Source organism: Crassostrea angulata, chromosome 1 (assembly GCF_025612915.1).
Source record: "Crassostrea angulata isolate pt1a10 chromosome 1, ASM2561291v2, whole genome shotgun sequence".
NCBI classification, from domain to species: Eukaryota; Metazoa; Mollusca; class Bivalvia; order Ostreida; family Ostreidae; genus Magallana; species Magallana angulata.
In genome coordinates this window covers 12,692,098-12,716,391 of record NC_069111.1, presented here as the reverse complement: position 1 = coordinate 12,716,391, position 24,294 = coordinate 12,692,098, and the positions used below count along the sequence as shown (strand labels likewise).

The 24,294-nt window shown below is 35.0% G+C and overlaps 3 protein-coding genes across 5 annotated transcripts; 1 reads left to right on the top strand and 2 right to left on the bottom strand.

Annotated features, from left to right (window-relative positions):
• Positions 1-2: 2 nt before the first annotated feature.
• Positions 3-2,018, bottom strand: LOC128162690 (adenylate cyclase CyaB-like). The gene is made up of 5 exons (XM_052825989.1): positions 1,958-2,018; positions 1,583-1,747; positions 893-994; positions 622-747; positions 3-212 (listed from the first exon to the last, which is right to left on the bottom strand). Exons 2-5 carry the CDS (start codon positions 1,736-1,738, stop codon positions 66-68), a joined length of 531 nt encoding a protein of 176 aa, XP_052681949.1. The 5' UTR covers positions 1,739-1,747; positions 1,958-2,018; the 3' UTR covers positions 3-65.
• Positions 2,019-9,088: 7,070 nt separating this feature from the next.
• LOC128177545 (uncharacterized) lies at positions 9,089-11,539 on the bottom strand. The gene is made up of 4 exons (XM_052844285.1): positions 11,489-11,539; positions 10,577-11,167; positions 10,129-10,191; positions 9,089-9,720 (listed from the first exon to the last, which is right to left on the bottom strand). The coding sequence occupies exons 1-4, from the start codon at positions 11,537-11,539 to the stop codon at positions 9,628-9,630; spliced, it is 798 nt and encodes a 265-aa protein (XP_052700245.1). The 3' UTR covers positions 9,089-9,627.
• A 1,866-nt stretch (positions 11,540-13,405) lies between these two features.
• Positions 13,406-23,165, top strand: LOC128159760 (histone-lysine N-methyltransferase KMT5B-A-like). 3 transcript variants are annotated; one of them, XM_052823124.1, is made up of 10 exons: positions 13,434-13,535; positions 14,463-14,598; positions 14,956-15,124; positions 15,355-15,467; positions 18,494-18,680; positions 19,031-19,167; positions 19,431-19,594; positions 20,225-20,416; positions 20,580-21,176; positions 21,279-23,165. In XM_052823124.1, exons 2-10 carry the CDS (start codon positions 14,468-14,470, stop codon positions 21,959-21,961), a joined length of 2,373 nt encoding a protein of 790 aa, XP_052679084.1. In that variant the 5' UTR covers positions 13,434-13,535; positions 14,463-14,467; the 3' UTR covers positions 21,962-23,165. The 3 variants fall into 3 exon arrangements, with proteins under 3 accessions (XP_052679015.1, XP_052679084.1, XP_052678946.1); XM_052823055.1 differs by having other exon boundaries at positions 13,406-13,498; positions 20,580-23,165; XM_052822986.1 differs by having other exon boundaries at positions 20,580-23,165.
• Positions 23,166-24,294: the final 1,129 nt, after the last annotated feature.

Below are 24,294 nucleotides of genomic sequence, written 5' to 3'. Positions count from 1 at the left end.
AAAACAATTGTTTGTAGTTTTTATTCCAATGGAATCTCCTTTTACAGTACGGTATATCCCGGAGACTATCCAGAAGTTTGGGACTGCTTTTTAAGCAGTAAGTCCATATAAGCCACAGAAATCAAGTCCTTGTTGGATACCCCCAGTTTCTGCATCAGGTCCTCTGCTATTTTCTGCAGCTGTTCAACAGTCTGACCTTCCTGCATCTGTACCTGAAATATCAGGTTTATTTATATTAATATATGAAAAATGAGATGAAATGATGACTTTGAGGGACATATGATATAAAATAACTCATTCTGGGGGTTTTTATTTGGTTTATACTTTTTGGCTCAAATTTGATTTATCTACTACCTATATATATCTGCATGGTGAACTGGAATCAATTTATATAGGCCAAAAGAGCAGAGCACTACCTATATATATCTGCATGGTGAACTGGAATCAATTTATATAGGCCAAGTAGCCCAAGTAGCAGAGCATGTTTTAAGTTTATTCAGTTACTCTGATACTGTTAATTATTAAAATTTGTGACTGCCAACTTTTCCTGGACTATTAATGGTACATGTCATGCATACTGTTTCAATAATTGTCAAAAAAGTTAGCTTTAAGATTCCATACCTCAAGTTCCATGAAGCTTCCTAGCCCCTCTACTTGGTCTACATGGACTCGGGTTTGACCCACCATGTACAAAGTCCTCACTTTCCTCAGGACACCTTTGATACCGACAGCTCGACTCAAACAGTCCTATGTATCAAAAATATGTTATTTACCGTTACATTGTACTGAAGCACTGCCCAAAAAATAAATCCAAAACAATTAAAGAAACATAGCTGATCTACTACTTTTATGGAAAAAATTTGTCATGCTGATAAATACTTTAAGAAATGACCTTCAGAGAATCAGGGTCTGGGACTGGAGTTGTGTAGAATTCGCTGTGCTTTGGTCCCTCCTGATCGGGTCGATCATAGAATATCAATTCTGATTTAACATCCTACAACAGAAGGCGCAGGTAAACATGCAGGTTCTATATGATATCTAAGGGATGGGGTGGGATTTATGTAGTGAATTGAACAAAAAAAGCTGTTTATTGAGAATGATATAAGAAAATGTGCTTCGTGGGTATCTTACAACAGAGAATATAGTATAAACAGAACTTATGTACCTTTCATTCGTTTACAATATTTTTGATCACATTGAGAGTAATTTTATCCATAGATGTAAATTATATATTTTAAAAGTTAGATATATAAATAGGCTATAGTGTGCTACTGAAAAATATTTTAAATGAAGAATCACAACCCCACATTTGTTTTATAAAAAAAAATTTCACTCCAGTTAGGCCTAATAAGCTATAGTTACTATACTCTCTTTTGAGAAGTGGACAGGCATAGCCTACATCCACTATGCCTGTCCACTTCTCAAAAGAGAATATATATATAGTTACTAACGTACAAAAATAGAATAACATGTTATGTATCTAATATGATACCAAATAAAATGCAACAATATTGTCTAAGCATGCATTTTTATCTTTAAAAAATTAATCCATACTGCAGATTGGCCATTTTACGTATTTTACCTTAACGGTCCTCAATTTCAGCCGTCCATTTGGAACACTAAAAAATACGTCTTCTTGTACCAGTACTTCCCCATCCGTTTTACTCAGTTCTTTTGCCTTAATTTGAAAGCCTGCTAGGTTTGCAATAGATGCTTTGATTTCAACATTTTCCGGCATCTTTACACACTTCAAAAATGAAATTCCTTCAATTTAACAGCTGCTCGACAGTTGTACAACACTGTACAAGTCCGTAACAGCACTGAGGTGCAAATGATTGATAATGCAGCCTAATTAGTTACAAACAAAGAGTAAGTAAACACTTTTGGAAATCAACTCTGACACTCTAAAAAGATATCGTTATTCGATCGATTAAAATTTCAAATTACAACAACATACGTTACAAACTACAGAAACTTTTCCCTCCTTTTCTTTCTGTTTTCTATGTATCAAATATCCACCTCCCATTTAGAAGAGTTCCACAACGTAAACTTTTGTAGTTTTTTATGGGGGGGGGGGTGCATTAAAAAAAAAAGAAAAAGAAAATTACTAATTAATATAATCAGTCTGAGTATGATAGGTAAACCTACAATTAGTAATCTGCATCTTTGACCCCGCAGACTCTGTGTTAATTATGAACATATATGTCATTATGTGGATAATGATATAGTCCTATATAACGTTAAGCTATAATCCGTATTTCTTTTTATATAATCATGAACTTTTTAACAGTAGCTTTAGAATATGCATGGCCTGCTACCGATTTTAAGATAAACTTGAAATATACACACGCAATCTATTAGCAGAAGTCTCATCTTTTCATGCACGTAGGCACTGGCGGATTTAAGGGGGGGGGGGGTGGCGTGGACGGCGCACGCCCCCCCCCCCTAAAATTTTCAAAGTATGACTGTAGATGATTTGATAAATTTTACATAGGGCCTAGAAAAGTTAGCATTTTGTGTTTCACTTTATTTATAATTATGCCTGACTCAATATTACACCTCATTGATACACTAGCTGTGCTATGCTGACTAATTCTGCTGCTCTATAAACATCTATAAAAATCTCATCCTAATGCATGTTGACAGGTTCTGATAACAAAACAATTAAACTGTGTTTAAAACAAGCAGTGTTGGTCATTTTTTTATGGTGGCTACATCAAATTCCCCAGGGCCCTGAACTTGGGGCTTCGACCAAGAATCGACTGGAAATCCCAGCAGTTTTGTTTCAAGTGTAGACTGCGCTGTCATTTCCATATTGCGATGCAAGCAGAAATTTCTGAATAACTGTATATTTTTTGAATTTTTTTCTAAGTAAATAGACTATTTTGATATAAGAATATTGAAGATTTGATGCATCAGATATTTCTAACAGCTAATAGGGGGTCTGATACCGTAACGTCATTAGAATGTTGTAACTTGGATAACCTGGTTAATTTTGGGAGTTCATAAATGCCTAAAATATTTTGTTTTTAATCCAATACATGTATTAGGTATAAGTAACAAATTGTGTCAAATTGTTATATACTTTTGTGTAAAGTGTACATAACTGAAAAAATACCACTATTTTGAGCCTGTTTTTACCTTCAAAATACACGAAAACCCAGGAGCTTCTGACCAGACCCAGACCCCCTGCCTCAATAATTTTATCCACGCCCCCCCCCCCCCCCCTGGTAGGGGCAATATCAATTTCAAGTCCAATATCCGACAAACACACATATCATTTTTCACACAGTTTTCATCAGGATCCCCGCCCCTTCCAAAATAAGTATATTAATATTAATATGATTATAAATATGGGTGATATGGATGATACATGTATATAGTCGGGGAATTTACATACACGTATATTTCTAAGAAATTATCCAAATGTCATCAAATGTAAAAATTTCTTAAGGAAAAGGAGTTAAATGTATATATGTTACGACGTAGATGTGTAGGCAATTTCAATTTTTTACGTAAATAGCTTTGACGAAAAATTGTAATTCACACCACATTGTTCAAGTTTGAACAGTTGAAAATACTAAAATACGACATGGATGTGTGTTCTCTTCGGTCTCTTGATTAAAACAGTGAATTCTCATTAACGTTAGAATACATATCATTTAACAAAGCAGCTAATAATTGTAACAATCGAATCTATAAAAATCGATGAGTTAAGTAATCCATTCATATTATTATACTTGAGTATTATCTTATAGATTGCAAGTTTGGTTACTAAAATCTTAATGACGACATGTTTCTATAGTATAGCTTACTAAAAGCGTTGGTTAACGTCTGATCTTAGGTCAACTTCTATATCGTTTGGTAAACAGTTTAGGACATAATTTATTAAACTGCTTCATTTTTCTTTATGTTTTAAACGAACTTTTCATCTCTGAGACGTTAACCAACGCTTTCTCGCATGGTTGATAACCGTTTATGTGTGACCACGTAACGTGGCGTTGGGTCAGAGAATTTGTAAGCGGGGGGGGGGGGGGGGGGGTTAATTTTGGGGTGCGGCATCCCTCTCAGAAGCTGAGCACATTTTTCTATACAGCGGCAGTGATTATAATCTATAGTATTAGTTTTAATACTCAGGCCATTAAATAAATAGTGCCTGTTTGGGAGGGGAACAATTGAAATTATTACCTAATCAAAAGGATTTTGTTGTTTTATTACAAATTAAATATTTTCGTCTATTTTGTATGTGTATTCAGATTTGAAAGTGATCTATTGAACTGCCGGTCAATAGACTGCGATCTATTAGACCGCCGGTCAATAGTCTGTGATCTATTGGACCGCCGGTCAATAGACTGCGATCTATTGGACCGGCAACGTATTTTAGAAAAAGTGAAATAGATACAGGATTAAAAGATAACTTTTTTATGTTTATCTTGCTATTGTTCTTAAAATTTATCTTCATGGTATGAAAACCTTCTGTAATTTAAAATTGTTAACACAAAATACTAAAAACGGAATTAGGTAATAAAACAATTATTTAATGCCTGAACAGTCGATAGACCCGAATTTTTTTCCCCTTGGTGCAGGGAACAGCTCAGTATGATCTATTGCCCTCGGCCGTTGGCCTCGGGCAATAGATCATACTGAGCTGTTCCCTGCACCTCGGGCAAAAATATTCGGGTCTATCGACTGCTCAAGCATTAAATAAGTGTATATTATTATACTTTCATGTTAAATACTGAAATCTGATTGGTTTAGACGCGCTTGATAATCCGTTTTATTACCTAATCAAAGGGATTTTGTTGTTTTATTACAAATTTAATATTTGCGTCTATTTTGAACTGCCGGTCAATAGACTGCGATCTATTAGGCCGCCGGTCAATAGACTGCGATCTATTGGACCGCCGGTCAATAGACTGCAATCTATTGGACCGCCGGTCAATAGACTCGCGATCTATTGGACTGCCGGTCAATAGACTGTGATCTATTGGACCGGCAACGTATATCAGAACGCGTGTATGTTATAATGTTACATCCTTTCTCATAAAGGAATGTATATTCCTTTACATAGACGCTGTTTTTAGTACTTGGTGAAACCAAATTCAATGTTATCAAAATGGAGTATCAAATAATCAACAGTTTTAAAGCCTCATATAAGGTAAAAGACTATTTAAAATCTAATGGTTCTCCTTCTTTGTGTAACCTAATATCAAATTGAGATGTTGTAATGCATGCAACAGGTTTGGTGCATGTAAAAGATGAAAAAAATTCTTAGTATATTGCATAATGGCACGAAAACCATCTGCAATATGCAAATTGTAAACCGGCCGGACTACTAAAAAAAGGAATTAGGTAATAAAACAATTATTTAATGTTTGAACAGTCAATAGACCAGAATTTTTTCCCTTGGTGCAGGGAACAGCTGTATGATCTATTGCCCTCGACCGTTGGCCTCGGGCAATAGATCATACTGAGCTGTTCCATGCACCTCGGGGAAAAATATTCTGGTCTATTGACTGCTCAAGCATTGAATAATTGTATACTATTACCCTCAGCGTTAGCAACACATTTAGCAACGGGTAACATTATATAAATAGTGCCTGTTTGGGAGGGTAACAGTTGAAATTGACACCCCGAAAACCATTGTCAACCGACGCGAAGCGGAGGTTGACAATGGTTTTCGAGGGGTGTCAATTTCAACTGTTATCCTCCCAAACAGGCACTATTTATTTTGTTATACTGACTGTCTTAATTTTTAAGAAAATTTTTAATTACTGCTTTTATATAGGAATAACGTGAATTCTACAGCGAACCGTACGCGCATAACTTTCGCGCATGTAACATTTTTTAATGTTACCCGTTGCTAAGTGCGTTGCTAACGCTGAGGGTAATAGAAAATATTATTAACTGCGTCTTAACCAATCAGATTTCAGTATTTAACATGAAAGTATAAGAAAACGAATTGTTGTATGCGCGTAAATGATGCGCGTACGATTCGCAGTAGAACTCAAGTCATTCCTATAGAAAAACATTTAATTAAGTTTTCTTTAAAATTGACATTCAGTATAATAAAATAAATAGTGCCTGTTTGGGAAGATAACAGTTGAAATCGACACCCCTCGAAAACCATAGTCAACCTCCGCTTCGCGTCGGTTGACAATGGTTTTCTCGGGTCGTCGATTTCAACTGTTACCCTCCCAAACAGGCAATATTTATATAGTGTTACTAGTACCCGTTGCCAAGTGTGTTGCTAACGCTGAGGGTAATAGAACGGATTATCAACTGCGTCTAAACCAATCAGATTTCACTGTTTTTAACATGAAATTATAATAATATATTTTGTTTTCCTGCGGGCTGAAATGTCACATTTCATAAGATTAAACATAGCACAGAGATTGATTCCATATTACACTTATCTTTATATAATTTTCAGCAATTGTATGATTGAATATTTAAATAGTTCTTGAATATCAATTATATTTATCTGTAACCTACAAAGAAATACTAAATAATATAAGATTTACAATAGTTTAAGAATTATTCATTTTAATTTCAGAATGAATGCGTGCAAAAGTTTTTTTTCTAACTTCGTGACAGATTACAATTCAATATTCTCTGCCTGGTGGCATATTATGTCACCGTACTCTGCAACGCTATGTTTCCAAATAGCAAGATCCCTTCTAAGTCTGCAAGTAGTCGCATCAAGACAAACGATCATTGATCCATCCCTGCATCAAGAATTCGCGGGAAAATTGAAGTCCAGTCCCTTCTTCATAGCCATTGACGAGAGCAACGGTAAGGAATTGTGACAAGTCCTAGACCATCTTTGTGCGATATTTCACCGATCGGTCACGAACCAACTTCCCTGTCATGCCCGCCTTCAACATCGGAAGGCACTGTATCAAACGTCTTCGACCATTTGTTTTGTGCAGGTGTTTATCGACAACAACACTCCATGGTCCAACCTCGTCTCCGTTACCATCACAGTTCGGACATGCTGGAAAGAATATTACACTGAGTTCCTGGAATTCACCGGCACTGAGCCAATCAAGATCCAGAAACACTGCAGCACTAGTTAGATGGCTAACTTGGAGAAGTGTGCTGATCGTTTAATGCACCACTGGCCAGCCTTCCAGAGTTATTTCAACTCGAATGAGGGTGTAGAGATGCCTGGACGGATGAAGCTCCCGTGCCCCTTATCGCAGCAACCCGGGTATACACCTGTAGGAAATTTTTTATTTTAATCCCATCAGCTTCATTCCCCAGAATTCTGAATAAATTAACCCCATGTTTCAAGCAGATGAGTTCAGTATTGGTAATATACTTTGACGATGAAATAACTAGCTTCTTGAGGAAATTCAAGAGAAAGTTTGTCAAGGCCAAAGGGATTCATTCTTCAGAGGACCCAACAGCTTTCTCCCTGTAGACTCTGACCGTCAGCTTCACGACAACATCATCGCCAAAGGAGTGTCAACCAGAGCGTACAAGGTGGGCCATGCTGATGAGACACCCCCCCCCCCCCCTTTTAAGCAGACTCTTCATGTCTGTCAGTTTTATAAGGCAGTGACTTCCAAGATATGTTGGCAAACACAAACTACCCCTTGGTTTGATGTTCATTAACCCCAGAATCAGAGGATACTTGCAACCATCAATCTTGACAGACCTGCTGTCCAGAAGATTTCCCTCCTTAATACCTTATGATCGCTGGGATCAATTAGAGGAGGGATTTTTGGAATGAGCGCAAAATTAATATACGCAAAAATGAGTGATCTTAGTTTTTGTATAAAACATCTTTTAATTCATTCATTGCATTTATATCACAAACAATCATCCATATTCATACATGAGTTTAGATCAACTGTATCAATATAGCATGCGCGGAATTCAAATATGTTATAATCACATTGTAAAATTCACGAAAACAGGTCTAACAAAATTACCCTTTGTACCACCCCCCCCCCCCCTCCCAGAAAAATTTTCTGAATCCGCGCATGTATATAGCATACTGTCATGCTGAGTGCATCAACGCATACACGCTTCTGGCTGCACCGGATCTACATGTAGTTATAAATTATTTAGTATATATACGGGGTTATCAGATTCAGTGATAAAGTTTGAATTGTTCGCGGGGGTGTTAAGGAAGCATATGGAATCTGAGTTGCATGTAATCCCGTGAAATCACAAATCTTAGTTATTATGTACATATTCAAATATCTAAGCAACAAAACGTAGATCAAAAACAAATAAAAAATACTGAAGACAATTTTTTTCCAGAAATTAGTTTGTGTTACGTAGATTTACACATTGATGACGTCATGACTTAAAGTTGAATGTCGTGTGAATTTGATCGGAAAGCATTGTAAACATATTCAAAATATAACTGATCTAAGACCTCTAATAAAGTACTGTGGTGTGATTTATTGAGAATTGAACATAAGAATACTGGGGGAGATGATAGTTTTATCAATCATTCGCTAAAAGGTATGTAAATTTGCTTTTATTTCTCGGCCAGGCTTTCCTCTGTCGTTGTTTACGATGTAAAAATCCGACTAGAACAACACTACCCTGTATATATTGAACATGTAATTTAATACGTATCGTTAGCTTGATCAATGCTTAAATTGAAAAGTGCTGCTAGAATGCCATGTTGTGTGTTGTTTTGATGCAATTTGCCGTTTTCCGTGCAAACTATATAAAAGTTCGGAAGGTATTACTAGAACCGGATAAATAACTTTTTAACAAGGACAAACATAGGATTCTAGCAGCGGTTTTGATTAAACTTAGATGTTTTGCTTTCACTTGGTATGCTTATTTTATTTTGGAAACCGCGGGGTAGTGTTGTTCTATCTCATTTTATGTTAAGGAATATACGTAAGCTATTTATAGTTGTCACGTGATAATGCACCAATGTGGCAGTAATGTACCACCCGAATTTATTGCACTGACAACTATTTTAAAGGATAATACTAAGTTTTTGATCTTATTCAAAATAATTATTTTATTTCACGATTTTGAATATAACAGTCAAAATAAGACGCTTTATTGCCCATATGCTTCCTTAACACCCCCGCGTTATCTGTCTAAAAAAAATCAGGATGAGTATACATGTATCTACATATCTACGGATGTTTCTGATGTGCGTTTCATAATATCAGGAAACCAGCGTACAGTGTAAGTTATGACAGTGTTGTGTGAGGTCAAGGAACCCCAACATTTTGAAAATTGCGCTAATCATTTCCGAATACACTATCAAATCAAAAAAATAATTATGAAGCCAGAAGGTCTGTGCGAAGACACTCCTTAATTAACTAAAATTAACTAAGAAAAACAAAACATGTACAAATGATTCATGCATGCGCTTAAAAAAGTATATCAAACAGTCCACTGCATGGCAATAAGCGAATAAGTCCATGATGCTAGCACTAGTACTGGTACTAAAGACGTCCAGCGCCACGTTTAGACGCCATGCAAAAATCAGGCGAACACAATTATGGATGGCGAGAGTTTCAGTTTCAAAAAGTTTGTTAAAAAATCTTCTAACGTTCTGCAAGATATGAACATTGCCATATAGAAGAATGGTAAAACAGTCAACAAAAACAGAGAAAGCGTTGTCTGCAAGGTGGCTCTTCATGAACAGAATTTGCTGTAGTCGGGTGCGTGGTATTCTAACTGCTTCCATTTTCGTGTATGGCTGAACTTGACACGCTCTGACCATTCAAGCTGTAAAGATATATTGAAGATACAACTTTCCAGTGAAAATGTCGCTTACTGTAAATCATTAGATTTCGTTGGGGGGGGGGGGGAGATAATCGTCATTATTTTTTCATGATAATGAGGACATAATTTTGTGGATTTTGAACTTTTTTTTTTATCATTTTATGGTTTGTAATTCGTGAAAGATATTAAATGTTGGACCAAAGGGCCTACGAAAACCACGAAAATAGAGTCATCGCGAATTCTAATGAATCTACAGAACTGATAAATAACACATTAAATATACATGTAATATGAAGGAGCTAGGGACATTGACATATTTAATGATGCAATAATTATTGAAATGTTGTATCCAGCATGACTACATTAAAAAAAAAGTTTAAAGGTGGACCTGCTGAACGAAAAAAGACTTACCAGGTGAGTCGGATATTTTAGCAAATGAGCTTCCCTTCGGTCAATATCCATTGTAGCATAATGCTGAAAAAAAAAAGAATCGGAATGATATTAAAAATACATGTACAGGATTAATTTTATTATACGGATTTCTGCTAGTTTTTAGAAAAACTCCATGTTTTAATCATAAGAACTTAAAAGTGTGCTATTTGAGTATACAGAAGCCATGGTCTAAAATGACTCTTATTGTCAATATTCCAATCGCATTTTTTCGTACATCTGTTTTACTTTTTCTATTTGCATATATTATATACGACATCTTACCCAGTTCTCTAGCCTTTCCTTTATTTTGTCAGAAAAAGACTGAGTTGTGTACTGGTGCTGAGAAAGAGAAGAGGACAGTGAACACGAGTACTCAGAGAGAGAGAGAGAGAGAGAGAGAGAGAGAGAGAGAGAGAGAGTGACTTACGGAGTAGCCGAGATTGTCGGGGGAATGGCAGACTTGGTCAGTGGTCGGTTCTATTGTGCACAGCAGTTGTGAGTCTGGCGTGATGGCATCTCCAGTTTGAGGGCCCACTGAGAGGTACAGTTGGTTTTGCGGGCCGACGAGGTACATGGAGGAACCGTCCATAACCACTTGAAAAGGTTGATCCTCGGGGGCAGTTTCTGCCAGGTTGTATGTGCTATTTAGTCCATGCAACACCCCGAGAAGATCCTCCTGTGATAGCGTGACTACACTATCGTCACTTTCTCTGACTGTACCAATGTCAATTTGAAAGTCTTGTTGCGATTTTTGTGCAGCAATTGTATCGCCAGCAACATGTGACACGTCTTGTGCAAAGTTTAATGCATCACTCTCATTAAAAATGTTTATGGGTTGATAGATTGCATAGTCTCTTGCAACACGATCTTTGTCAACAGTGTCCATGTTGCACTGAGAGAGGTTTGTTGCATCACACGCAGACTGGCCGGTCTGAGAGTCAGGGAAGAGAGCGGGGGACACACGTGGACAATGTCTCCTCCCACCTTTCTTTCCCCGTCTTGTTTTCCTTCTTTTGACCTACAATATTTCAACAACAAAAATGTAGAATGGTAGGTATATGTAGAAGTGGGATCATTTATTCTTACAATTTAACAAACTGTTTATTTGAAATACAAATTCACAAAAAAAAATTATAAATGTGTTATAAAACGTAGTTTTCCCTACGTTTTAATGTTTTTCTTTTAAGTTGTTTTGACTGAAAATGCGAAATACATTTCTACCATCTTGTGTCACCTTGTGCGATAAATGGTATATTCAGGCCAAAAATAAATTTTCATAAATAAATATAAAACTCGGGTAAAATATTCATAAAAATATATATATTTCGGCGTATTATACCCTTATGCTTTCCTCAGCACAAAATTCGTCAAAAGAATGTCGCCGTTTCATTGTGAAATTTCAATTTTTTTTCGCTCTGAATCTTTGCACGTCCGTTCGCTACCGAATGGCGCCGTAACTATGAGGTATCACCACAACACAACGCATCACCCCCTCATCGCTCTTGGCAACGTCATTTCAACATTTACTCCGCAACTGATTTGAGAAGGGTGTATATTTTTTTAATTTGAAGAAATATGATAAAATTACAAGGTTACTGGGACTGATAACAAAATCATGTAAAAACTGCAAAAAGAAATATTTTAGCAATATCCTATCTTTTATGTTAAAAAATTTCGGAAATCCACGCTTTTGTGCGGCGCTTTAGAAACGTTACACGTAGCACTGATAAATTTAGTGGCTTAATGTTAAATATACTAAATTTAATAATACTAGCTGATAGACTTAGTTTTAACCGTCACACCTACCTCTCCATGATAAGATTCTTCCGTCAAGTCCGATATTCAAAAACAAAAGACACGTTTCACGTCATTTTTACGATCTGACGTTACGTCATGGTATAGAAGCGCGCCATATGTTTGTATTCTTGTACGCTCGCATATTACATCTAGATTTGTTGTTGTAATCGAGTCTGCGTGCACATGCATGCGCGATATTAGAGTGGGTATTAGGAGGGCTTAGAGCTCCCTGAAAAATTCCGTCAAACTTATTATAAATTTCAAATAGTAAGGTTACCGAAAATAAGCCTTGGACCCGGCCTCCTTCACGGCAAACAAGGTTACTCTAGAGAAACAATTTTAGATCCGCACAGACACCACCAATCTAGAAACAGAAAGTACTCTTCTCATTTTTTTAAAATCGAATATTAACCATTGAAATATCTATCTATCTATCTATATCTATATACCGCGATCTATTTCATTTTATTATCCTCCATTAGAATTTGACTTCTTGTATTCAGTAATTCAGGAAGGAATAATTTTAAAATATTTTTTATCAATTTTATACAACAATACAAAGAGGGCAGACCAAATTCAACATCTGATTCGATGTTGTCATTGTTTTCTGTTATATTTATTTATTTATGTTAATTTTATGTTTGTTTTTGCTTGTTTTATTTGTGTTTATTTAACAGTTACTACTGTTCAAAGTATTTTCACTTTTTGCAGTTATCTTGTATTTATTTATCATTTCTGGTTCCTGAAGCTCTTTAATGATTATTATCATCTGTGAATATTATTAATGTAATTCTTCATGATATTTGCCTCTGTCATTTGCTGCTGATAATTTACGTAATATATAAGTATTTATTATCAAAAATCAATATTTTCTAATAAAATATAGGGCCTATAAACTGTGTGATTAACACCAAACTGATCGATATAATTAGTGGAACCAATTCAATTGATAATCGACCATCACTCCCCCCCTATTCTCTTTTGAGAAGTGGACAGACATAGCCTACATCCACATTGATGTAGGCTATGTCTGTCCACTTCTCAAAAGAGAATACCCCCCCCCCCAAAAAAAAAAAAATTAAAAAAAGACATGAAAGTGTAATTTTTTTCACAAGCAGTGAGACAGTTCAAGACTTGCATAGATTTTTGATAACTATTCAGTTTGCTTAAAATTAGAACATAAATAAATATATTGTAATAATCAGAAAAGGTAAATTGATTTTTCCTCTCTCTCCATTTTCCCCGTAGAGGTGGAAGCCTTTTCAAATTTCCCTCGCCTAACTTCTCGAGGAACATATCTTCAAAACAAAAGAGTAAAATTTGTATATTCATCCGCGATAACCATACGGACCTCTTCAAAGTTTTGTCTCTGTATATTTGTGTATTTTATCACTAAATAAAAATATATACAAATTATTGCTACAGATTTCTTTTAAATCATTACAGATATACAAGTGTTTAGTTTTCAAGCCAGGTTGATGTATTGCACTATTTTGCGGAAGTCGAAAATCAGAGAGAGGACAACCATCAATACACAGAAAAATCGGCACAGGTACTCGAGAAAAACGGAAATTCTTTCGATTTCCATGGTAGATATTTTATGTCTATGTGTTGATACGTTCTTTATGTACCAATCATTCTGTTGTATGCGCATTTTGTACGTTGAGCCAAGGTTATGTGAATATTTCTGGCTAACAAAAGAAGCTGTCTGTTGGATTGTTTGACCTAATTATCACGAATACTATTATCTGTCATTTGTTAGGTTTATTGTCATGAAAGAAAAAATGTTACATGTAGACTGAATAACTGTGTCTGTTAGTACAGTGTTTCATTTCAGTGCATAAATATTGATATTCAATGTTTTCTTCTTAGTTAATGGACGAACCCGTTTCTCTCTACCCCTCGATTCAAAAGTGAAAATTCTGAGCTGCGATTGGCTGTAGCGGTTCTTACTATTTACCCTCCGTATACTTCTTTAACCTTTATTGTAGCGTACTTTCAATGTATAGTACTTATATTGGCAAACAAAGGATTAAAAAAAATGTACAGCACAAAAATATGTGTTTTTAAAAAGAAAGCAATTTTTAAAAAATAATTGTTTCAAAACTATAAAAAAATTTTGACCCTATCAGTTTATAAATATATGAAAAAAAAACCTTTTCAACTTAACAAGTTTTGACAATCTAAAAAAAAAAACAACAATTAATTTTAATTAAACATTTATGTTTAGAGTCATGAAAAACAAGTGAAATGTTATGTCTTGTCAAAATCACAACTGATGAGTGATGAATAGACACACAAATAAAATAAAACTAAATGCTGAAATAATTTCAAAGAATGTGCAAAACATTTATCTTTGAATCATTCCTCTCACAGTTAACACAGTACAACAATGTTTAGATAGTGAATTGAGTTTTAGGATGCACTCTGGAAACAGAGATAGATAGCAATGCACTGACTTTTGAATGACAATTAAACATAAGTAAAATTACAAATGTTGTTAAATTCTATTTCAGTCACCATGGTGATAGAGGGAGCAGGCCGACCCACGACGGGGATGACCTCCAGGGAATTGTGCGACAATGATGACCTTGCATCCTCTGTCACAATTGATCCCTACCTAGGGTTTACAACTCACAAAATGAATATCAGGTAATCTTGTTTTACATGTACCTACATTCACAGTTTTATTGTTTCCTTTCCTTTAATTAACAGCCTCATTAAGCATCTTTCAAGTTAAACTACAACATTTATTTCTGTGAAATATGTGTATACATTTTTATTTTATTTTCTGTAAAGCAATATACCTTTTTACGGTAACTGCAGTACTGCTTTCTTGCAGGGCATATTCATATAATTTGGAAAAGTTGTAGTTTGTAGATAATCAATGATGTAAATTAGACAATTAATGTTACATCATATTTCACCAAACATTCTCAAATAACTGCCACAGTCACAATGAAGGGTTCTATAATATTCAAGTGTGGTTTATTGTTCTCTTCATTGTAGACACCGTCCAGTGAAGCAGAAAGTCCAGGATGAGGTCAAACAGTTTATGGCTCATTTCGTTAAAGACAATGTATATGACACTGCGCTTGATGAAATTTTCCGCATTGAACCTGTTCAGGCTTTTATACAGAACAAGAGCAGAGCACAGCAAGCTGTATTGAAGGAGCATGTATGTCAAATTACAAGGCTTAATTTTTTTGTATTTTATGAATTTATTATTTAAACAATCAATAAAAACTGTGGCCATCTATCAAAATGCTGTCAGTGGTGCAGGAAAATAATCACAGCTTTATTAACCCTATGTAAAAATATTTAAGATCCAATGAAGAACCTTAACTCCCTGAGACTCATTTATTTTTTGTTGAAAGTTTTATTGCATTTTTGACTTGAATTTTGTAGATGTGTAGATACCTGCGGATGTATGACCGTAGAGCGGGCTTCAAACTGTTTCCTTGTCACAGATACTCCATGGAGGGAAGAGTAGGGGCCAAGATATGTGCCACAAAACACTGGTAAGTATTGCTGATGTTTCCAAAAAAAAAATTCCTGCTAGTGTCTTAATCTTGTGTTACGAATGTATTAGTCAAATTAGGAGAAGTTTTTTTTTTAAGGCTAGGATTTTGTTTTTAGCTCACCGAGACGAAGTCAGGGGGAGCTTATGCTATACCCTCGGCGTCGGCGTCGGCGTCCGGACCTGGTTAAAGTTTTTGTTGTATGTCCTGTATCTAAGCTATTACTTGTCCTATCTTCACCAAACTTGCATGGATGATGCATCTGGACCTACTTATGGACTTGAAAGACTAGGATGCTGAATCTGAGTCCTAAATTTCAGATGCTGGAGGAGGTTAAAGTTGTTGGACCAGGTTAAAGTTTTTGTTGCAGGTGCCCTTTGATAGCAATATCTAAGTTACTGCAGGTCCGTACTTCACCAAACTTGCATGGATGGTGTGTCTTATGATACTGATGCACCAGACAGGCTTTAGTGCTGAATCTGAGCTAGAGGTTTCGGATGCTGGAGGAGGTTAAGATTTTTGGAGCAGGTTAAAGTTTTTGTTGCAGGTGCCCTTTGATAGCAATATCTAAGTTACTGCTGGTCCGTACTTCACCAAACTTGCATGGATGGTGTGTCTTATGATACTGATGCACCAGGCAGGCTTGGGTGCTGAATCTGAGCTATAGGTTACAGATGCTGAAGGAGGTTAAGGTTTTTAGAGCTGGTTAAAGTTTTTGTTGCAGGTGCCCTCAGATGATGATATCTTAGTTACTACTGGTCCTAACTTCACCAGACTGCTATGGATGGTGCGTCTTATGATACTGATGCACCAGACAGGCTTGAATGCTGAAACTGAGCCATAGGTTTCGGATGCTGGAGGAGGTTAAGGTTTTTAGAGCTGGTTAAAGTTTTTGAAACAGGTGCCCTCTGATGATTATATCTTAGTTATTGCTTGTCCTAACTTCACCAGACTTCAATTGATGGTGCATCTTATGATACTGATGCACCCGACAGGCTTGAATGCTGAGTCTGAGCCATAGGTTTCAGATGCTGGATATGGTTAAGTTTTTTTGGAACAGGTCACATGTTTAATAGATGATAGTACTATTTCAACTTGCATAGTTGACTAAACTGTAATATGAGTGAATCACAGAGGAAGCTTCAGATGCAGAGCTTGATCTCCATTATCAAGGATGCTAAAAAATATATCTTAGTTATTACAGGTCCTAACTTCACCAAACTTTAATGGATGGTGTGTCTTATGATACAGATGCACCTGACAGGCATGGATGTTGAATCTGAGCCATAGGTTGTGGATGCTGGAGTAGGTTAAGTTTTAATTGCTAGTGCCCTCTGATGATGATATCTTAGTTATTACTGGTCTGAACTTCACCAAACTTGCATGGAGATGCGTCTTATGTATACTGATGCACCTGACAGGCTTGAATGCTGAATCTGAGCCAAAGGTTTCGGATGCTGGATGAGGTTTAGATTTTTTTGAACAGGTCACATGTTTTATAGATGATAGCTTGCATAGTTGATTTAACTATATTATAAATGAAACGCAGAGGTTGCTTCAGATGCAGAGCCTGATCTCCATTATCAAGGATGCTAAAGAAATCTCCTACCTCACTTAAACCTGCTTGATAGAAAGATGAGGTTGTTGTTAAATGATATAACATGATTCCTATGATAAAGTATTGTATGATATGAAACACTTTTGTTTAATATGATACAATATAATATCATATGTTATATTGTAAAAAGTTATATGATACAATTTGATATTGTATCAATTTTTTTTATATTTTATGATATGATATTGTATCATGATATTGTTTTGTATAGTATTGTATATTATGATCCAATATTATATTGTCATACGATATTGTATAATATGATATTGGTTTCTGTAATTTACAATTATATCACGCGAAATTGTATTATATGATATTGTAATATTATATATTATCGTATCATACGATATTGTATAATATGATATTGGTTTATATAATATATTATTGTCTCATATGATACAATATGTATGTATGATATTGTATTATATAATATTTTACTTTATCACATAATATTGTATCATTTGATATGATACAATGTTATATCAAATTATATTGTATCATATAATACAATATCGTATTATGTATCAAATATTATACAATATCATACAATACAATATATCATACTATATTATACAATATAATATCATATGTTCCAATGTTATGATGTATTATGTAATATTATATTGTATCATATAATACAATATTGTATTATGTATAATAATGTTGTATTATGTGATCAAATACAATAAGGTTTAACACAATACAATGTCATTTCATATTTACAATATCATCTTTGTTTATTGCAGTATCTTATTGTATTATATGATATATATTGTTAGTATGATAGGATGCAATATTTAATTTTATATTATTATATTGATAAATATATGAACATATGATTATCATACAATTTTTTAACAGATGATATATGATTTTGTGTCAAAACAGAATCCATGAATATCCAAGATCATAAAGTATGATTTTCATACAATATGATAAAGGTGGTCTCATAGGGGTGATGCCTCGTCTCGGTGAGCTTTGTAATCTGTGATTACCTATGTTATTATAGTACATCTAAAATCTGCCTCATTTATGAATTTCTTTAATAGACGGTTTTCGATAGACATAATTTGGCAAAAGTTACCTCCCATCGGCCACCATGTTGTAGGACAAGACTATTAATTTTCCTTTTTGAGCAACCGATTTCAAATGAGATATGCAGAAAGATACAGGGTTTTAAAAAAAAACAACATCCAGTAAGAAATTTCAGGAGGCTTTAAAAAATGAATAAACCTCAGTAAAACAGTACCATCTATATTGTACATCAGCAGTCCCAGTATAATAAGTTGAGATTGGATGAATAATGAAGGAATCAAAGCATGTTTAACTACAATTGACCTAAATTGCATCTTTTGAAAACCCTCTTTATGAATTTGATATGATGTATTAATTAGTTGTTTATTATTAGGTACAAAAATGACAAGATCCCTATGCTGGTTGGGTGTATTGCTGAACTCTCCAAAGAAGAGGAAGAAAAAGTCCTGAAGCAGGGGGTCAATGATTTCAGTGTGATGTACTCCTGTCGCAAGAACTGTGCTCAGCTGTGGTTAGGACCGGCTAGCTTTATCAACCATGACTGTAGGGCCAACTGTCGGGTAGGTGTAGGAATACAATATACCAAGATAAAAATTCTATTCAAGTTTTTTTTTTAATAAATAAATTTAAAAAAAAACAAACACAAATTCAGCTGCTCTTGACATAAAATTTATTATATGTACATGTATATGTATATATTTTGATTTTTTTTTTTTAATTGGAAACCCAAATTTTTATCACAAATCTTGATTGTTTTTAAACATACTTTTTAAAAATGTAGCCTTGAATATTTAAAAAGTTTACCGGTAGTTATAAGAGATGACCTGCTGTTGTGTTTAAGTGACATAAACCATTAAGATAGAGACATTAAAATATTGAATGTAGATTACATGAAACTTACGTTTTGTAGTTTGTTTCCACTGGGAGGGACACAGCTTGTGTAAAGGTCCTCCGTGACATTGACCCAGGGGAAGAAATCACCTGTTTCTATGGAGAAGATTTCTTTGGCGAGAACAATTGTCTGTGTGAATGTGAAACTTGTGAAAGGTAACTCCGAAAGTGTACAGATGTGTATATGGAAGCTACAGGCTTATATTTTTACTCTGAGCATATTTTTTTTTACTTTGAAATTAGTATGTTTGAGTAATTATTCAAAAGTCTTCAACCCAGAACTTTTAAAATTTATTGAATTCATTTTATATATTAAAAGAGGAGAATAATTTAACTCTGTAATGTGTCTTTTAATCACCCTCGTTCGGAGTTGATGTTCTTTAGTGTAAATAATTGATGTGTTGTGAATTATTTTTCAGGAGGAAGACAGGAGCATTTAAAGTAGAGGAGTCACCTTCAGTAGATTCTGAGGAAAAGGGTTACAGACTGAGGGACACAGATGACAGACTGACCAGACTAAAAGTTGACACTGAGAAGACGAGACCAGTGGCAGAGATGCTTGGGGCTGCTCCATACGGCAATGGTAATTGGATGAAAGGCAGCTGATGATTGCTAAAGATATAATACATTTAGCTTTTCATAAGTAATTATTGATCTAGATGATTTGAAACTAAACCATTATGGTTTGATTATAGATTTTATCCAAAACAAACCCAAAAGAAATTGGTATAATCTCCTTACTGAACAAGCACCACTGGAATGGGCTCAAAAAAATCTCGTCCAAATTTTTTCTTTCATTTGTAAATCAATTTTTGAGTTTGATTATGAAAGGAGTTCCTAATCAAAGAGTTACCTTCCTCCAGAAATTGTTTGTAACTGATAAACTGAATAGTAGAAATTTATATACATGTTAATGTACACATGAGAAGAAGATGGCGATGTTTCTTTTCTCTGAAAAGGAAAACGGATTGTCACCCTTGGTATATGTAACTGATTGATTTGCCTTTCGATTCATGTGTACTATTTTCTAGAATTGGTCAGTGTGTGATTTTCAGTTTTAAATAAGCTGATTAGATGACTCTAGTACTTACAAAAGTTGGTCTATGAAATGATCAAATGTCAGAGGTTGTAGGATGTTTATGTTGTTTGAGGTTTCTACACAACTGTACATAACTATGTATTTTTGTTAATTGTTGAGTACTATTTATTACAGAAAATTGGAATATACGAGATGATAACCTGAAGAAACAATCACATCTGTTGAAGAAATCTGAGCTGAAAAAGAGGGGGATCACTCGCTATGATGCAGAAATTCTTTTATCTCAGGGCCTAAAGTTACCAGATCCTAAAGAACTTGGGGACAAACCTCACCACAGTCTTCGCTCACAGTCATCAACTGGTGAAGGTGATTGACCCGGGTTTTGTATCATAGCAGCGAAACAAAACAGAATTAATGTATCTGAATTTTATGAAAATTTGAAATGCACTGTTTAAGAGGGGGTTGGTTGTGAATGAGTTTGTCTCTATGATAGGAGATTTTGTTGTAATAGTTTTGATAACATTTTTAGGTCCAAGTGCCAAAAGGAAAAGATTATATAATAAACGTGGGAAAAATGGAAGATTTCAGTTGAAAAAAGGAACTTGTGTAAAAGTATCAGAACAAGACACAGGGGCATTAGAAGCTAAAATCAAATCACCAAACAAAAGGATGAGTTTTAGCTTTGAAGATTCTCGTGAATGTAGTGTTGAGAGGACAGCATCTCCCAGAAAACAGGAGTCTGTGAACAGTGTCTCCTCAAGCTCCATTCCTCGATCCAGTCCAAGGTTACGTAGAATTTGCCAAAACATGCCAAACAGTGAGATAGCTTGTTCAGACATTACAAACACAGAGCCACCTCCCAGCATAAAGACGGAGCATGTCGGAACTATTCGTCAGAGTCCAAGAATCCGCTCCGTAAAATCAGAGAGAGACGATAGCTGTCCAAACTTATCACCTCAGGGACAAGACTGTGATATATCAGACAACTCACTTAGTCAGCCCCCTCACCTATCAGAACTCCATGTCACCGCAGTGCCATCTCTAACCTCCTCACCCAGGCTCCGGCGGACCAGTGTAACTGGGTCAGACACCTGTCATTCGCCACAGTACTACAGTGATGCATCAGGTAGTATTAAAACTGAAAATGTTGATTGTAGTCAGGACAGTGAAATTTTGGGCCAAAAGTGTGAGGTTGATGGAAGAAATATATTTGAGTCTTTATTTGCAGGACTTAAATCATCATCATCAGCTTCGGTTCAGTCAAGTCCTAGAACTCGAAATCTGAGTTGTCTCAATGGGGTAAGACAAAGTCCAAGACTGCAGGAACGTTGCACTCTAAGTCGCTCAAACTCTTTAGGTGATAGTGCAAAATCAACAGCTGTGAAGTGTTTAGACAAGCATTTCCTGAATGATTGTCAGAAAGATGATTGTGAAATTGATGTAGTAGGAATTGATCAAGACACAGAATTCAATTTTTCAGAGCCCATAAGTGGCTTTGAAAAACTAATGTGGGGATCCATTTTGAAACCCAGGTCAAAAGTTTCGTCCAGTCAGGAAAAATGTCAACAGTGGGCGGAACCCAATAACAATTGTCACATGTATCGCTCGCTTTCTGACCAGTGTCTGACGAAGAAACAACAGAGGGAGCATCACAAAAAGCGCAAACTCTCCTACTCCGTGACCTCATCGTTTGAAGACAGTGACGAGACCTCACCGGTCAAAAAGGTCCCCAAATTAATCATCAGGAAAAACAAAGGCCAAGAGGAAGACATCTTGTTGCTGGAGATAGAGAGCAAAGTGAAAAGAAATGGCAATGAACTTTTTAACAATGTCAGCCCAGTGAAACCATATCCAAAGAAGTTAAGACTCAAGCTAGGGAATGACTTGACTGAAATCAATCTACCTCAATGAGTCTTAACTATACTAGACACATAGTTCCCTCATTATTATTTTCTTTTTGTATTTATAGTAACAATCAATTCTATGCAGGGTTTTCCATTTCATTTTCCGCCTTTCATGTGTATTGACTATATGAATTAGAAATCATTTTTCACTATTAAAACTAATAGAATTTTAGAACATGCATAATGTATGTGAATTTACTTTCACTCAAGGGAGGTAATTGGGAACATATTTGAAAGATCTCCCTCTAAAATGATATTTGCTTTTCAATGATGAAAGTAAAATTACCCAAGACCTACATTTAACTAACACCCAAATGCCTTCACTTTTCTTTCTACAAGCTTTCAGTAAAGTTTAGGATTGAATAAGAAAACTTACTATGTGTTGCAGTTTATGCACATTAGAAGGAGTATCTTGCATTACTGCTCTTATGGGAAGGAGGGGGGTGGCAGAATATATTGAGTGTAGGAATAAGAAAAAGGGAGATTTATTATTAAGTTGGCTTTCTTGTACAACATTGTACATCTATTTAATATTAATATTGCTTGTTGTGATTTTTATTTTGTAGAAATCTCCCAAGCTTTTATCAGTGTGTAAAGAAAAAAAAAACACTGAGTCAGAAAAGAAATAGAAATGTGATAATTGTTGACAATATTTGTTGAGATTTGTTCCGACTGTTTGCTGTTTTAATTGTTGTGTTGGAATTTGTTTTTGTCCTGGTGTTCCCTGTAGCAGCATTACTAACTGTAGCGTCATCTTACAATAATCGCAAATAATGAAGCAAAATTCACATTAATTGGTCATAAATTGAAGAAAATTCATTTCCTACTGTTCCTGTGGTCCAAAATATCTGAAGTTTTCCTGGCTTTTTATATGATTTTGATATTTTACTTGCCAGGAAAATATCAAAATTGTTTTAAAAAGCCAGAAAATGTCGGGTACTTTAAACTAATTGTTCCCATGTCTGTTAAGGTTTTTACGAGTACTTTGGACCATTGTAGTTTTTTTATGCATTGTTAATAAGAGCATGACTTTTCATTTAGTAATAGGCGAATTGTTTTGGTGGAGATGTGCAGGGATTTTCAAGTATATTTTAATACACGTAGGTCTCTATGTAAGAATTTGGTCAGTTGAACAATTGTAAATTAAAATACTGTTAAAATGTATTATTTATTGTGTTGATATGACAACAATAAAAACAAAACATATACAATACATCTAACTTGTTGTGTTTTCATCATAAATAACACGCCTTTTTACTGGTATATCATATGCACATGTTTCAGTTAAAAGGGGCATGGTCACGATTTTTGGTCAAATTTTTTTTCCCAATTTTAATGTTTAGAATGCTTTGATAGGTCATTTTTAATAGGCAACCAAAATTTAATTGTCGTTTGTTGAGTTATAAGTGAGTTACAGAGCTTATAATTCTATGCTATGTTAACAGCCCTTTTGTTAACATTTTGAATCTTAAAGTAAAAATTTATGGTTTTAACCTATAATTAATGTGTTAAACGTTAGAAATTGTTCAACAATGCTTAAAATGAGTAAGAAGATAGACGAATCAGCTTGAAAAAAGATTTTTTTCTTGTATATTAAACCTATGTAAACAAAAACGGGGCACGAGCCTTGTTTACATGACAATTAAAGAACCGTGAGCCCTGTATCTTGCTTATAACTGTACGAACGACTCTCAAATTTCATTTTATCATTAGAAATGCACTCCTTAAGCAATATAAATAACAAGAGGCCCATGGGCCACATCGCTCACCTGAGGAACAATAGGTAAAATCAGCTTAACGTTCTCCGATCCCCAGCCTCAAAGTATTATTTCCTCATAAGAATGATATTTTTCTTTCAACCTTTATAAATGAAATGATATAAAATTAATTTTTTAGAGAGTATCAATGCATTTTACAAAGTTATTGTAAAGCCTACGGTGGATATAATGGAATAAAGAAACAAGTTGAGTTAAAAAAAGATCTGTGCATCGATTGGGTCGAACTCTATAGCAAGGTGTTTATAAGTGGGAGTGCTCCATGGATCCACTACGCCAAGCATGCAGTTGTGTAACTGATGGTTATACTAACAGTAGAGTTAGAATTATTGTACGAATAAAATATCCGGATAATTTAGAGTTATCGAACTTTGCTGAGGATCGGAGATCGTTAATGGAGTCATGATACAAACTATCTGGACAATGTACGATAATACATGTAGATCCTGTATAAATAAAATCCAGGGGTCATGATTTTCACAACTTTGAATCTACACTACCTGAGGATGCTTCCACACAAGGTCATGATTTTCCCCTGGGTATTCTTATGTTTATAATCATCAGT